General features: G+C 41.2%; 3 protein-coding genes across 5 annotated transcripts in view; 2 read left to right on the plus strand and 1 right to left on the minus strand.

Annotated features, from left to right (window-relative positions):
- wdr20b (WD repeat domain 20b) overlaps positions 1-4,657 on the minus strand; it is a 10,323-nt gene extending 5,666 nt beyond the window's left edge. Inside the window, 2 exon segments of the mRNA XM_054618111.1 lie at positions 1,761-2,127; positions 4,577-4,657. Of these exon segments, the coding sequence (XP_054474086.1) occupies positions 1,761-2,009 (249 nt within the window). The 5' untranslated portion in view covers positions 2,010-2,127; positions 4,577-4,657.
- Positions 4,658-4,834: 177 nt separating this feature from the next.
- Positions 4,835-9,401, plus strand: hsp90aa1.1 (heat shock protein 90, alpha (cytosolic), class A member 1, tandem duplicate 1). Of its 2 annotated transcripts, none has more exons than XM_054618109.1 (11): positions 4,835-5,108; positions 5,999-6,145; positions 6,255-6,621; positions 6,704-6,837; positions 6,932-7,234; positions 7,355-7,520; positions 7,670-7,860; positions 7,966-8,113; positions 8,227-8,495; positions 8,608-8,941; positions 9,033-9,400. In XM_054618109.1, exons 2-11 carry the CDS (start codon positions 5,999-6,001, stop codon positions 9,140-9,142), a joined length of 2,169 nt encoding a protein of 722 aa, XP_054474084.1. In that variant the 5' UTR covers positions 4,835-5,108; the 3' UTR covers positions 9,143-9,400. The 2 variants fall into 2 exon arrangements, with proteins under 2 accessions (XP_054474084.1, XP_054474085.1); XM_054618110.1 differs by lacking the exon at positions 4,835-5,108 and adding an exon at positions 5,811-5,895 and having other exon boundaries at positions 9,033-9,401.
- A 336-nt stretch (positions 9,402-9,737) lies between these two features.
- Positions 9,738-15,311, plus strand: hsp90aa1.2 (heat shock protein 90, alpha (cytosolic), class A member 1, tandem duplicate 2). Of its 2 annotated transcripts, none has more exons than XM_054618107.1 (11): positions 9,738-9,857; positions 11,380-11,529; positions 11,735-12,110; positions 12,235-12,368; positions 12,484-12,807; positions 12,901-13,066; positions 13,197-13,387; positions 13,685-13,832; positions 13,951-14,219; positions 14,318-14,651; positions 14,775-15,311. In XM_054618107.1, exons 2-11 carry the CDS (start codon positions 11,380-11,382, stop codon positions 14,885-14,887), a joined length of 2,205 nt encoding a protein of 734 aa, XP_054474082.1. In that variant the 5' UTR covers positions 9,738-9,857; the 3' UTR covers positions 14,888-15,311. The 2 variants fall into 2 exon arrangements, with proteins under 2 accessions (XP_054474082.1, XP_054474083.1); XM_054618108.1 differs by having other exon boundaries at positions 11,735-12,101.
- The last annotated feature ends 1,515 nt before the right edge of the window (positions 15,312-16,826 follow it).

A 16,826-nucleotide genomic window follows, 5' to 3' on the forward strand; every position in this document is an offset into this window, starting at 1 on the left:
TTACTTTTTTTGTCATATGACAATTTGAGGTATTCAAAAGGGAGGCAGGGTAAAACAAGATGCAGTCACTGTCAGGACAACCTTTTATTGGACAATGACCTCATATTTTACCACCTACAGTACCAGTCAAAAGTTTGGACACACCTTCTCATACAATGGTTTTTCTTTATTTTTTTCTACATTGTAGATTAACATTGAAGACATCCAAACTATGAAGGAACACATATGGAATTATGTGGTAAACAAACAAATGCTCAACAAACCAGAATATGTTTCATATTTTAGATTCTTCAAAGTAGTTGAATGAGAAGGTGTGTCCAAACTTTTGACTGTTACTGTATATTTGCTGCAAGAATATGTTATCAATATACATGAAGTCTAGGTGTATTAAATACAATATAGCAGATCTTTATTCTGTTTCTAAACTGTTGTTTGATATGCAATTGCCCTAGAAATTCAACTATTGAAACTACAGAAATACTTAAGTCATATTCAAGTTATTACCTGCATTAAGACAATACTGTTCTAAAGACAGGTGCTGCTTTTAAAAGCTCAAAAAAGTTTGCTTTTGCATATTCCATAACTAATACACTTTGGCTGTCTACATGAAAACGGCTGTGGCGCAGTGGAGAGCAAGGTAGTTCTCCAATCAGAGGGTCGATACCCGGCTTCGGCAGTCGATGTGTCCTTGGGCAAGACACTTAACCCCAAGTTGCTCCCGAAAGCTTGCCATCGGTGTGGACTGGATGTTGCATGAATGTTAGTTAGAGTCTGATGGTGGCACCTTGCATGGTAGCCTGTCATCAGTGTGTGAATGGGTGAATGATATGGAATATACTACTGATTGTAAGTCGCTTTGGATAAAAGTATGACAGTAAATGGACACACCTTCTTAATGTAATGAAAACAAAACAAAAAACCAACTTCCTCTCATGTTGTTGTACTAATCTAATCTGTATTAGTTGTTGCACTTATTGTATTCGTATTCGTCTACTGCACTTATCCTATTCGTAGTAGTTTGCCTCTGCACTATACTTTTGCTCTGGTTTATGCTTTAAGATGCTTGTTTAAGAAAGGAGATGCACTTATGACTTCTGGTGACTAGTAGTTCTCTTGAATACCTATGTTGAATACACTTCCTGTAAGTCGCTTTGGATAAAAGCGTCTGCTAAATGACTGTAATGTAATGTAATGTAATCTGTGAGATAATGAGGAAACCACTGGGAACACCTTGATTGGTCTAAATATCAGCACAGTTCCCACGGAGAGGCTCTGCTCTCTGATTGGCTGTCCCCACACCCCCCGTGTCTGCTTCAGGGACAACCAAACATCATCGGGACGATCACCTGCTTTTAAAAAAAACAACAACAAAAAAAAAAAAAAAAAAAAAAAAAAACACCCCCCAAAAACAGTGACGTCACGGCACACTGTATTACATCACACACACCTAAAAAAAATAATGTAAAAAATAAAATAAACAAACGAGTCATGACAACGCTCTTTTTTTTTTTTTTTTTTCCTCCCGCCGCCGTGAAGTCAGCAGCGTGACGTCACAGCTTCACAGAACGCTCGAAAAAACTGGCCGACTTTGAAGTGTCCACTGTGGCGATGTTAGCTACAGACATGCTAATTAGCACACCACCACCACCTCCACCACCACCACCCCCATGGCCTTGTCTTGACAACCTGCGCACTTCAATGACAGAGGCTCTCGGGAGTTGACACCCCCTCCCACCCTCCTCCCCGTCGTCGTTGTTTACCTTTCTCACGCCTTTGTAGATGTAGAAGTAGAGCTCCCGGCCCACATTGAAACAGATCCGGTCCCCGTTCCCGGACTGGTCGTTCACGTTAACGAAGGAGACCTTGACGGGGTTGGATCCCTGCGAGTTGAAAGGCACCCTGTTGGGCCGGCTGTACTCTGAGTGAGTGAGGAGCTTGTAGACACCTTCTCGGGTGGTGAATTGAGTTTTAATTTCGTTCATCTCCTTCCCTCCTCCCTCCGCCGCCATCTTGGAAATTGGCGTTCATCCTTGTCCGAGTTCCCGGATGTTAGCGACTGCGCATGCGTCGGAAGCCTTGGCCCCGCAGCCATGCGTAGAGGGAGGTGTATGGTCACGTGAGGTAAACCTGGGGACATAAACAGATCATATAAGGGTAGAAACTGGCTTTAAACCCGGTAACCCGCACCCAATGATCTAATTATGTATGAATAATGAGCCTTATGGACAAACTCTACCTATTTAAGGCAGTTTCTGACAAAAAACATTAAAACTAAGCAGCTTTAAACATGTAAATTTAACATACAACATGATTATTTTAGGTTATTTTAGATTAGATTCAACTTTACCCAATAATCTAATAAACTTTATTGACAAACTCTACCTATTTAAGGCAGTTTCTCACAAAAAACATAACAACTAAGCAGCTTTAAACATGTAAATGTAACATACAACATGAATGTTTTAGATTAGATTAGATTAGATTCAATTTTACCCAATAATCTAATAATCTAATAAACCTTATTGACAAACTACCTATTTAAGGCCGTTTCTGACAAAAAAACATGAAAACTAAGCAGCTTTAAACATGTAAATTTAACATACAACATGATTATTTTAGATTAGATTCAACTTTACCCAATAATCTAATAAACCTTATTGACAAACTCTACCTATTTAAGGCCGTTTCTCACAAAAAACATAAAAACTAAGCAGCTGTAATCATGTAAATTTAACATACAACATGATTATTTTAGATTAGATTCAACTTTACCCAATAATCTAATAATCTAATAAACCTTATTGACAAACTCTACCTATTTAAGGCCATTTCTCACAAAAAACATAAAAACCAAGCAGCTTGAAAATCATGTAAAAGTTAACATACAACATGATTATTTCTTTATTTTATTTTTTTCCATTATTTTAGGAATTTAAACAAAAAATGCTCAACAAAAAGAAATTTTAGATTTTAATTATTCAAAATTTGAATGAGAAGGTGTGTCTTTTTGACTAATCTAATAAGCCTTATTGACAAACTCTACCTATTTAATGCCATTTCTCACAAAAAAACATAAAAACCAAGCAGCTGTAATCATGTAAAGTTAATAACATACAACATGATTATTTGAATGCTGGATGATGACAACGCAGATACGATTAAATTAAATGGAAATATATAGTTGCAGTTTGATTAACAATTCAAACAACAGGTTTAATATTACAATTATAAGGCAAGCAACAAAATGTTGAATATGTTTAGATTTACTGAAACATTTACAAAACACTAATAAATCTGTGCAATACAAATACACTGTGCAATACTATAACTATAATTATTCTGTCTGTATTTATAAGATTTATTTTTTTAGTTATTGTGGATTTTTTATTTTTCTTACTTACTTATTTAAAATACTTGTTTGTTTTTTCTACTATGTCTCTTGTTTGCACTATATCTATGCTGCTGTAATCCTGTAAATTTCCCCGCTGCGGGACTAATAAAGGATTATTTTATCTTATCTTATCTTAAACTGTGTAGGCTATTTGTCTTCACCCTGGGAAAAAGATGCAAAAAACAACCATCCTTTGACTGAAAAAAGAAGTTTAGAATATTATTACTAAAAATAAAGAAATTCATATAGACACAGAAGATGCAAAGTTCTCATAGCCAAGACTGAGATTGACTGTGTTGTCAATAAATCATTAAAAAAAAAGGATATACACCAGCCCCAAATTCCATGAACATCCCTTCCTGTATCAATCCTCAATTCACACAATATTTATTCTGTAAATCTATTTAACCTATGTGGGAATCTGGCTCTCCCTTCAGAAAATATTGGATATGTGACTGCATCAGTTCTCCATGTTTCTCAGTTACACCAGCTGCTTCTGGTAGTGTGGAAACATTTCGATTGCGTAACAGCTCTAAACCAAAGTAAATACACTGCCATCCAGTGGTCAGCTGAGGAAACTCACACCCAGAATGGACCAGAGAATTCTAGTCTTATATCTTATACAATGTTGTATTTACGCTTAAAAAGCTGATGTGCGAGTTCTTTATGGTGTTTTGCAAATTTAATGTGGGGTACTGTAGTGAGGCTGTACTTTTCCCTTCTCTTGTTGCTCTGATTGCTCTCATCTACACACTGTTTTGTCAATTTGCTAATTATAATTAGGTGTAATCACTATTCCCTGTGGAGCATCCACTAGATTCCCTAGGCCATGCATCACCTGCGCAAGAAGCTAGTTTTTAACTCGTGTTTCATTTTAACAACCATATTCAGCTCTCAGTACACTTTACAATAGATTTTAAAAAAATAGCCACAATGCACGCATGTCAAATCACAGGACAGGGCCTAGATTGCTGAACTTATGAATCCTAAATCCCCTTTATATTGCCTTTGTTTGTCAGAGCAGGGCCTGCTCATCCCAACAAACAAAAGTTTGCAATGGTTGCCAGTAAAGATGGCTGATTCTGTTTCCAAAGACCGTCTGGTGATGAAGGCCTAGCTCTGGGAAATTAGCTCTGGAAATGGCATTGTGTTGAGCTAAGATTTTTCTTTTTTCCACTGTGAAACCTTTGAGATTCAGCTCAATCTTGCACACCAAAAAAAGAAATGGGCCTCCTATGGAAAGCAGGCCTGCAGTATGTCCATGCCTGCCACCACGATAGCAGCTGATAGCAAAGCTCTGCACAGCTGTGACGCTTGCAGGGGGGTATGGGGCCTAAGAGCCAGACAAGCTATCAGGACAGCGCTCTCTTTGAGTGACAGGCACTCCTTGTGACTCCCCAGCCCTAAAAGGGCACATAAACTTTAGGGCTCTGGTGTCTCACTTACAAACCTCCCCCCTTCCCGGCCTTTCCTCAACACCCCCCTTAACGTAGTGAACTTATCTTCTGGAAGCTTCTGAATGGGAGCTTCTAGAAACCACCCCTAAAGTATAAAAAGACACCGGCGTGTCATAGGGTCTGCATTGATTCACTCGAACACACGGGAAGAGACTTACTGCCTACGGGAGGAGCAGCTAAGCACACATTCGGAGCTCTTCAAGAGGAGAAGACAAGCTCAGTGATACATTTGAAGACTGTGAGAAAAGATTCTATTCAAGGTAAGAATGAAGATGAGATTTTAATTATATTAAATTGGTTGTTTAAATTGTAGGAGAAACATGCAAAGGAGTAAGAATCACTGCTGCAAATAAGAATACACGCTAATGAAACAACTAACTGACACAACTGCACAAATGTAAAGTAATACAAAAATAATAAAATATAAAGTCAGTTATTTGTAGTGTGGCTGAACAGCCCCTTTACCACTAGTGTTGAGAATGTAACATGCAAGGAACACATGGCAAGCAGGGTGACCCTGGATGTGAAAGTAATGGCGGATGAGCAGGAAAACCGGTTGGCACAAAGGGCTGATACAGCAGTTTTCACATCTTGGAACAGAGAAGTATCACAAACATCGCAATAATAGGGGCGATGTTTGAATGCAATGAAATCCCAAAGATGCCAACTTTGTATGGTCTATTTTAATCATGATTGTAAATAGGGAACTGAAGAATTGTTCCTACAAGGCAGATTTATTTCAAGCTGGAAACAAATGCCTCACTCACCAAAAAAAGATTGCAGATCATTACTGCTTCACAGTTAAAACCAAATTACCTTCCATCTTTGAATTTCTAGCTGCTATTCCTTCCTTAAACCTAAAGGTGTTGGGTGACACATGGTGAAGGTTTTTTTGGGGGGGGGGGGGCAAAGCAAAGCAACAGGACTCCACCCATTTAACAAATGGCCAGTCCTTGATTGACAGAAGGAACATGTGTTCGTCTGCAATAGCTAACCTCCTCATGCCACGAGGCTGCCTTCAACAGGGAGGAGAAAGAGATTTCAAATGTAACAGCAGGAGATTATTTACGAGATATCCAACTTTGTTTTTTGTTTTTTGCTGAGCAAATTTGAAGCATAATAATGAATATTAACGTGTGTTTTCTTTCAGATGCCTGCCGCTGGAAACGTAATGGAGGAGGAAATGGAGACCTTTGCCTTCCAGGCTGAGATCGCTCAGCTGATGTCCCTGATCATCAACACCTTCTACTCAAACAAAGAGATCTTCCTCAGGGAGCTTATCTCCAACTCCTCAGATGTAAATAAAAATCTGCACTTTTATAAATATTTTTTCCTTTTGCAAATGTAAGCAGCTCTCACATGTGTGCAAACATCACTATTTTAACAAGCTTATCCCTTCCTGACAGGCCTTGGACAAAATCAGATATGAGAGCTTGACGGACCCCACCAGACTCGATTCCTGCAAGGATCTGAAGATCGAAATCAGGCCCGACCTGCACGCTCGCACCCTGACCCTGATGGACACCGGCATCGGCATGACCAAGGCCGACCTGATCAACAATCTGGGCACAATCGCCAAGTCTGGCACCAAGGCCTTCATGGAGGCCCTGCAGGCTGGAGCAGACATCTCCATGATCGGTCAGTTCGGTGTGGGTTTCTACTCCGCCTACCTCGTGGCTGAGAGGGTGACGGTCATCACCAAGCACAATGATGACGAGCAGTACATTTGGGAGTCCGCGGCTGGAGGCTCGTTCACAGTCAAAGTTGACTCTGGTGAGTTCCCTCATTGATGTAATATTCAATATTTTGCATAGCCATGCTCTGTGCTCATCATTGGTTGTATTGCTACTTTCAGGAGAGTCCATCGGCAGAGGCACCAAAGTGATCCTTCACCTCAAAGAGGATCAGACAGAGTACTGTGAGGAGAAGCGCGTCAAGGAAGTTGTGAAGAAGCACTCGCAGTTCATCGGCTACCCTATTACCCTTTATGTAAGCACCATTAGATAACCTAAAAATATCCAATGATATTGACACGCTTTGACAAACCAATGTTCTAAACCACCACTCTTTCCATGTATTCAAGGTGGAGAAAACAAGGGAGAAGGAGGTGGACCTTGAGGAGGGAGAGAAGGAAGAGGAAGTTGAGAAAGATGCCGCTGAGAAGGACAAACCCAAGATTGAGGACGTGGGCTCCGACGAAGACGAGGACACAAAGGAGAGCAAGAACAAGAGGAAGAAGAAGGTCAAGGAGAAGTACATCGATGCCCAGGAGCTGAACAAGACCAAGCCAATCTGGACCCGTAACCCCGATGACATCACCAATGAGGAGTACGGAGAGTTCTACAAGAGTCTCACCAACGATTGGGAGGACCACCTCGCTGTCAAGGTAAGCCGGGTCTAATGACGATAAACATGCCGAAAGGTACCTCTTTGCAAATTGTGATCATGGCTTCTTGTGATGTTTTTCAAGCATATCTATTCATACTTCATTCTTGCAATCTTGCAGCATTTCTCGGTGGAGGGTCAGCTGGAGTTCCGCGCCTTGCTCTTCGTACCCAGAAGGGCGTCTTTCGACCTCTTTGAGAACAAGAAAAAGAAGAACAACATCAAGCTGTACGTGCGCAGGGTCTTCATCATGGACAACTGCGACGAGCTCATCCCGGAGTACCTCAGTGAGTAACAAAAGTGACACATCACTAATCGGGATATTTATGGCTTTAAGATTATGCATGCTAGTTGTTAGTAAGATATTTTTTGTTTTATAATAAATTAAGTTTGTCCGGCTTTGGAAGGCTAAGCAGTCTTTATCGTCTCCATTCAGATTTCATCAAGGGTGTGGTGGACTCTGAGGATCTGCCCCTGAACATCTCCAGAGAGATGCTGCAGCAGAGCAAGATCCTGAAAGTCATCCGCAAGAACCTGGTCAAGAAGTGCCTGGAGCTCTTCACTGAGCTGTCCGAGGACAAGGACAACTACAAAAAGTGCTACGAGCAGTTCTCCAAGAACATCAAGGTAAGGTCGATCCATCTGAATTTATGTCTTTAACTCTAACCCTTCAGATAGAAAGTCGGATGTTCCGCATGTTGACTGTTTGTAACGCATCTCTTCCTGTTTCAGCTTGGCATCCATGAAGACTCTCAGAACAGGAAGAAGCTGTCTGAGATGCTGCGCTACTTCACCTCCACCTCTGGAGATGAGATGGTGTCCCTGAAGGACTATGCTTCACGCATGAAGGAAAACCAGAAACATATCTACTACATCACAGGTTAGCAATTCAGGTTGCTCCTTTTTCTTTTCACATCTTGCTTCAAGTCTTTCTCAAAAGCGATTTTTAGTAATTGGCACATTGATTCAATGAATTTACATTAACTTCCACAGGTGAGACCAAAGACCAGGTGGCCAACTCTGCCTTCGTGGAGCGCCTTCGCAAAGCCGGCCTCGAGGTCATTTACATGATCGAGCCCATCGACGAGTACTGCGTCCAGCAGCTGAAGGAGTATGACGGCAAGAACCTGATTTCAGTGACCAAGGAAGGCCTGGAGCTGCCTGAGGACGAGGATAACCTGAAGAAGCATGAGGAGCTCAAAACTAAATTTGAAAACATTTGCAAGATCATGAAGGACATCCTCGACAAGAAGATTGAGAAGGTGAAGAAAACATATCATCTTTTTTTTTTCATGCCGCAGCACAACCTTGCTAATATAGCAATGCCCAATTTTGTTCGATCATGACAATAATACAATATTTTATCACTTTCAGGTCACAGTCTCCAACCGCCTGGTCTCTTCGCCCTGCTGCATCGTCACCAGCACCTACGGCTGGACGGCCAACATGGAGAGGATCATGAAGTCTCAGGCCCTCAGAGATAACTCCACCATGGGCTACATGACGGCTAAGAAGCACCTGGAGATCAACCCTATGCATCCAATCGTTGAGACCCTGAGGGTGAAGGCAGAGGCCGACAAGAACGACAAGGCCGTGAAAGACCTGGTCATCCTGCTCTTTGAGACCGCCCTGCTCTCTTCAGGATTCACCCTGGATGACCCACAGACCCACTCCAACCGCATCTACAGAATGATCAAGCTTGGACTTGGTATGTTTTCTATTTCTCCATGACGGCTCACATAACATGACTTAATCTGCTTATTATATGCCTACATTAATGAATGCATTTTCATTCCCAGGCATTGATGATGACGATTCTGCAGTTGAGGACCTCATTCAGCCTGCTGAAGAAGATATGCCAGTCTTGGAGGGAGATGATGACACATCAAGAATGGAGGAAGTTGACTAAAAAAAAAAAAAACTTTGAAGACTCTTTCCTGCTTTCTTAAATACTATTTTTGTAATTATGTTGCTCCTTCCAATAGACATGTCACACACAACTCTCATTTTCCTAAACCGAATCATTCAATGGAACTTAATTAATGGAATGAATGTAGGCCACAGTGTGGCTGCTTATATACACACACAACTACTGACAACCATTAAGAGAGTAATATAACGTCACTAGGAATCTTTTGTAATGACTACATTTTTTTTTTTTTTTTTATGAAATGCATTCAAATTTGTAATAAAAAATATTTAGAAATAAGATCTTGCCTTTCTGTGTCCATTACATGTTTAATGTCATCACTTTGTTTGGTTATAAAGGGATAAAGGAGTAATAATAATAATAATAATAATAATACAGGTGAAGTTAATAAACTTTAACTTGTATTTTATTCGATGTTCTGGAATTTTCACCGCATGGTTTATTCAAGTCCTCCTGCGTCTCAGCTTAAGTCCCGCCCTCCATCGTGATTGACAGCCCGCTCGGCCTGTCAGCGAGCACCGCCGGGCTGTCTCGGAGAGGATTCCAGACGGTTCTGGAAGGCTCAGGACCGGCTTTTCTCGAACGCTCTGCGGGGGAAGAAGAAGCTCCACAGCCGGCCGGTCAGCATTAAACCCCGCTCTGCTGCGACCTCCACACACCTCACTCCGGGGTTTTCCATACACTGAGGACCAAGGTAAATTAGTTATTTATCTTTATATAATAATAATAATAATAATAATAATAAAATAACTTATAGATGCCAAATGATAAAATGCAATATAACATTATTTGACATTTATGGTGCATATTGACTTTAATATAGCTTAACTGTTTTGCATAGGTGTTGCTGCTAATTTATAATAAAAAATGAATAATTTAAATGTGTTTTGACATGCCTGGAGGTAAATGATGACTGAGTACATTTAGTTCATGTACATGGTGTTACAATCAGCTTACACTACTATAATCATAATGCTATAATTGGATTTTACAGTAAGGTTTGTAACAATGTGTCAAAGTCATTTCCCTGGAATGTCAGCGCTGTAAAAACTTTTTTTTTTTTTCTTTTTCAAACATAATTTTTGCAGCTGACTTTATCCTGCCACAATTACCTTTAAAAATGGATCAGATGATGCATTTGTGGTGCAGGAATTTATGTTAAACAGGTGCATAATTGAATTAACCTAAATCAGATTTTTTAAATTGAGAGATTATTCACAGATTTGTCACAGTGCAAACTCAGGATTATTATTCACAGAAACTCCTCACATAGTAAAGAGGAGGAGATTTCGATTTCTATTTCTATGGAAACTGCTAGAAAGTTCCGTTTTCCTCTTGGTACCTTCTAGAAACTTGCAATTCGCCTGGGAAACCTGCAGGTGGAGACATTTTGATACTGATACTGATACTGATATGTAATCCAAGCCACCTGCTTCTCTCTGATCCACCAGAAGCCAATCAATATCAATACACTGTCATGATACATTTACATTTGGTGGGCTGAAAACCACTGATTTAGTTTCATTTTTCTATTGAGATCTGGGTTGTTTTACTTAATAATTTGAGACTATCTTGATTTGTAAAAAAAATAAAATTAACTTTCTACACTCTCCTTGTATAGTTTTTATTGCATTTGCAGAAAATAAAATGTATATTATGTAACATGTGTAAAGAAGCAAGTGGATTTTTGTCTCATTTGCCAAAGATGGATTAGAGGCACTGACTAGAGCTGGACAGTCAGTCACACCACCTGTCCGCACAATTGATGCATGCTTATACAAACCTATCATACTGATGCATACCTGGGCTGGTCAGTGTTTTGATAATGGCACTGACAGGCGATGGACAATTGTAATTGCTAATGTTACTCATTAACATAACAGCCTTGTTATACATACTGATATTGTGTCAGAGGTGTTGACTCAACTATATAAAGGTAGTTTTGTGGTGGTGGTGATTCGATTTTATTATTTTAAAAGGTTTAACTTTAATAACTTGCACAATACCTGAGGACTATTGACAGTGCTGCGGTTGTTGTAGGTGTGACAGTTTAGTGACTCACTGTGCTGCAGCAGATCCACAGCTTAATGCACATAGTTGTTAGGGAGACAAATGGTGCCAGTTTATTGGATATATATTTTATTTTGTGTGTGTGCATGTGTAATCCATGATATAGGTAACATCTAAAAATAGATTTCCGTTCCCTTTCTGCTTAGATGCCGGAATCACACGACCAACCAATGGAGGAGGAGGCTGAGACCTTTGCCTTCCAGGCCGAGATCGCTCAGCTGATGTCCCTGATCATCAACACCTTCTACTCAAACAAAGAGATCTTCCTCAGGGAGCTTATCTCCAACTCCTCAGATGTAAGTTTGTCATAGTATTAGTCTTAAGCTGTTTCCTTAATCTCATGGTTTGTCTTAAATGTGTGTTGAGCTTGTTTTAAGCTTATGAATCAGACACTGTGGCTACAACACATAGTACTGTGCTAGAATTTGATAAATCCTTAATTATTTAAAAGGGTTTTAATTTCTGTCCACTTTGCATTAATGGCGTTTTTTCCCCCCACAGGCCCTTGACAAAATCCGCTACGAGAGTCTCACTGACCCCACCAAGCTGGATGATGGCAAGGATCTCAAAATCGAAATAATTCCCAACAAAGAGGAACGCACCCTGACCCTGACTGACACCGGTATCGGCATGACCAAGGCCGACCTGATCAACAATCTGGGAACAATCGCCAAGTCTGGCACCAAGGCCTTCATGGAGGCCCTGCAGGCTGGAGCAGACATCTCCATGATCGGTCAGTTCGGTGTGGGTTTCTACTCCGCCTACCTCGTGGCTGAGAGGGTGACGGTCATCACCAAGCACAATGATGACGAGCAGTACGCCTGGGAATCCTCCGCTGGAGGCTCGTTCACAGTCAAAGTGGACGACTGTAAGTACGGTAATATAACGGCCATTGTTTTGTTGCTATTTAACAATTCAGTTTGATTGATAAAGCGATACCTATAAAAGGAGGAGGAGGGTTTTCTCTAACTCTTACTGACCCATCTTTTTCCCTCATATAGCTGAGCCCATGGGCCGTGGCACCAGGGTGATCCTGCACTTGAAAGACGACCAGATAGAATACCTCGAGGAGCGAAGAATCAAAGAGATTGTGAAAAAGCACTCACAGTTCATTGGCTATCCCATCACACTCTTTGTAAGTCCTCATTTAAGCTGTTTAATGTATGAATTCACAACAGCTAACGTGGGTAAATAAAGTAACGGCCAAAAAAAAACATGGCCGGTGACTGAGTCCTATTTTCTTAATTCAGGTGGAGAAAGAACGCGACAAGGAGGTGAGTGACGACGAGGCGGACGAGGAGGAGGAGAAGGCCAAGGCCAAGGACGAAGAAGAGGACAAGGATGAGGACAAGCCAGAGATTGAGGACGTTGGGTCAGATGAGGAGCACGACCACGACAAATGCTCAGACAAAAAGAAGAAGAAGAAGAAGATCAAGGAGAAGTACATCGACCAGGAAGAGCTGAACAAAACCAAACCCCTGTGGACCCGTAACCCGGACGACATCACTAATGAGGAGTATGGAGAGTTCTACAAGAGTCTTACCAATGACTGGGAAGACCACCTAGCTGTCAAGGTAGCTCTCTATAAATACATTATTTTTTGCTCATATCGGTTATATTTGAGAAATTGACCCTATAACCGACCTGATCAACCCTCTCTCTCGCAGCATTTCTCAGTGGAGGGTCAGCTGGAGTTCCGCGCCCTGCTCTTTGTGCCTCGTCGGGCTCCCTTCGACCTCTTTGAGAACAAGAAGAAGAAGAACAACATCAAGCTGTACGTGCGCAGGGTCTTCATCATGGACAACTGCGATGATCTCATCCCTGAGTACCTCAGTGAGTCTCAACCCCAAATGTTGAATTACTGGCATTTAGGATTTGTTCAGAATCAAATTAAGAGTACAAATGTATCATCTAAGAAATTTGAATATGTTGCTTATCAGGTTTTCTTTATCCATCCTGTCAGATTTCATCAAGGGTGTGGTGGACTCTGAGGATCTGCCCCTGAACATCTCCAGAGAGATGCTGCAGCAGAGCAAGATCCTGAAAGTCATCCGCAAGAACCTGGTCAAGAAGTGCCTGGAGCTCTTCACTGAACTGGCCGAGGACAAGGACAACTACAAAAAGTGCTACGAGCAGTTCTCCAAGAACATCAAGGTTAGTGTCCTCATCTCGCACCGTGTGCTCTGACCTTTTATGCAGTGGCCATCTGTCTGATCCTTTGGCCATATTGTCCTAATGAAAAGCTGCTTTGAGTCTTGTTTGGTGCTCCATACTGTCATCTTCTGTTTAAATGGAGGCACTCTGGTAGTCAATGGTTACACAGTTGAGACCATTACCAGTGCTTTTTACATGTTTATCCTATTATTTACACTACTAATGTTGTTTTAATGTCATTTTTATCAGAATAACATTGATCTACAGCAACTTATCCTTCACCTTCATGTTTCACAGCTTGGCATCCACGAGGATTCTCAAAACAAAAAGAGGCTTTCTGAGCTGCTGCGATACTACACCTCAGCCTCCGGGGATGAGTTGGTGTCCTTGAAGGACTATGTTACACGCATGAAGGACAACCAGAAACACATTTACTACATCACTGGTGAGGATGCCCTTTTATTAATGAGCTGTCCATGTTAATTAATCAGAGTCAAATTAGGCAACTGATTTAATTAATGAGATGTGACAGAAATGCGTGACAACATCGCCATGTATTTCAGGTGAGACCAAAGACCAGGTGGCCAACTCTGCCTTCGTGGAGCGCCTTCGCAAAGCCGGCCTCGAGGTCATTTACATGATCGAGCCCATCGACGAGTACTGCGTCCAGCAGCTGAAGGAATTTGAGGGCAAGAACCTGGTCTCGGTGACCAAGGAGGGCCTGGAGCTGCCTGAGGACGAGGACGAGAAGAAGAAGCAGGAGGAGAAGAAGGCTCAGTTTGAGAACTTGTGCAAGATCATGAAGGACATCTTGGAGAAGAAGGTGGAGAAGGTGAGAAGATTAATGAATGAACCAACTAGTGAGGTGTTGCATAATCCACTGTTGTGCAATTTGGGCAGAAGATTATCAATTATTGTTCACCTCCACAGGTCACAGTCTCCAACCGCCTGGTCTCTTCGCCCTGCTGCATCGTCACCAGCACCTACGGCTGGACGGCCAACATGGAGAGGATCATGAAGGCCCAGGCCCTCAGAGATAACTCCACCATGGGCTACATGGCTGCCAAGAAGCACCTGGAGATCAACACCGACCACCCCATCTTGGAGACCCTGAGGCTGAAGGCAGAGGCCGACAAGAACGACAAGTCTGTGAAGGATCTGGTCATCCTGCTCTTTGAGACCGCCCTGCTCTCTTCAGGATTCACCCTGGATGAACCGCAGACCCACTCCAACCGCATCTACAGAATGATCAAGCTTGGTCTTGGTGAGTATCTGTGTTCCATTTTTGCAGACATAGTTTTTAAATGTGCAACACGTCCGCCAATAATGATTTTAAATAAATATTGGCTTAACTGACTCATAATTTGCTTCCTTCCTATTTTTTCAGGTATTGATGAAGATGATCTGACACCAGAGGAAGTCGTCTCGGCTCCCACTGAGGGCATGCCCCCTCTTGAAGGGGACGATGACGACACATCCAGGATGGAGGAGGTGGACTAGGCCTGTTTCTACGGCCCTGTTGGCGTTCAGAAGTAGTGTTATATATAGATCTCAAGTTTAATGTTGTAAATGAGCCTGGGATGACCCATACCTCCCCTCCCCTCAACCTCATTTTTGACCAAATTGTCAGTATTTCCGACCCCTCGCATTGACAATATACATTACATTACATTACATTACATTACAGTCATTTAGCAGACGCTTTTATCCAAAGCGACTTACAGGAAGTACAGTTCAGATTCATTCCTTTTTAGAACTTTATTTTTTAAGTTGTCACTTTTTGTAACTTGAGTTTTATCAATGCATTTGTTTTGTATTCATTGACATTCCGATGTTCTTTGTGATCTTACTGTAAATGTAAATATTAAAAAATTGATACTGTTATTTAAATGGGTGGAACCCAAAAATAAAGATTAACCACAAATCGTGTTTTGTTCATCGTTATTGTTTGTCTGATAAGTTTAGAACATGGAGAGGGTGGAAAAAAACAACAGTTTATAAACCTACAAGAAGTGGCAGCCAATGACAGGAAGCTTGTATATATTCAGTTGAATCATTTAAAGCAAAGTTGAGTGAATTTAGCATTATGTCTGAACATAACTCTCATATATCGTAGACAAAGATGTCTACTACAGCAGCTGATATGCGTGTCCATTGAGTCTCCATCTTCCTAACTGTCACAAAGTGATTTATATAACGAACAAATTAATGCATTGCTGGAAGGAATGAAAACAGGGGAAAAACAAAATATAAATCCCTGTGTGTCCTCAAGGCTTTCAGGTGAAATGACAGGATGGGGACACTTGCATTGCATTGTAAGGCCCTTATTGGCTACTGAAATGGGGCATTTGAACACTAAATCATCTCCAAAGAAAATGACTAATGGATTGCCTAGGACAGGTTTGCAAAATAGTTTTCAAGGACATGAACAGTGGCTCTTAAAAACAAATGGCCACAATACAAAATAAACCCCAGAGGATGAGAAATGTATTCTTTCAAGGACATCGCCTCACAAGTCACCCACTTAATCATTCTAACAGGACAGCAGCAGGCATTTTGGCTTGTCATCGGAGGAAACGCACAGGTGTAACTAATATCCTTAACGATGGCTCTGCTCTATTCAAGTGTTCCAGGAAGCCATTATGCACATCATTGAATTGATTAATTAGACCTGTGAATTCCCTTACTCTGACATGTCTGACATTGCAAATTTCCCCGCTGCGGGACTAATAAAGGATTATCTTATCATATCTTATCAATATATCCTATTACAGAGGAGGGGCATATTAACATATTGACAGAGAGATAAATGGGTTTTTCTGGGGGGGTGGGGGTGGAAATTGGAATTGATGAATAAAATAGACATTGTAAGAGACAGTAAAGTTCCAGTAGATGGCAGTAATACCACAAAGAATGCCAGTCTATGGCTGCCACAAGCAAAAAGAAGGCTTAACCAAGCACTTCACACATTTTAGAAAACTTTGTTTCACAGGAATGTTTACCAGCCACAGTGAAATAGATGTCGGGTAAAATAATTTATTGCCACTGTTAAGTCAGTGGACTTACAAAGAAAAGACTCAGATCTGAGAGAAGGAGGTGCTGACATTTATTATTAAATCCACAATGTGCACTGAAAATATCATCTATAACTTGCCTAAAAGGAACATTCAATAAATATATATTTTTTTCAGTACAGCCTTGGATGCATTAGGACAATACATGCAATACATGAGGTGGTTCTCAACCTTTTTTCAGTGATGTACCCCCTGTAAAAAAAAAAAAAATTCAGCCAAGTACCCCCTGTACCTGAATACTGACGGAATTGTTCTGGTTTCGCCTTCTTTGGCACTTGTCCCTTCGTGTTTTCAGCAGAATTGCTGCTACGCTTCAACCACGACTCCATTGTTTGTGTTTTTTAGGATAATTAAATTGAATAGCC

The sequence above is a fragment of the Anoplopoma fimbria genome, chromosome 18 (genome assembly GCF_027596085.1).
Source record: "Anoplopoma fimbria isolate UVic2021 breed Golden Eagle Sablefish chromosome 18, Afim_UVic_2022, whole genome shotgun sequence".
Lineage (NCBI taxonomy): Eukaryota > Metazoa > Chordata > Actinopteri > Perciformes > Anoplopomatidae > Anoplopoma > Anoplopoma fimbria.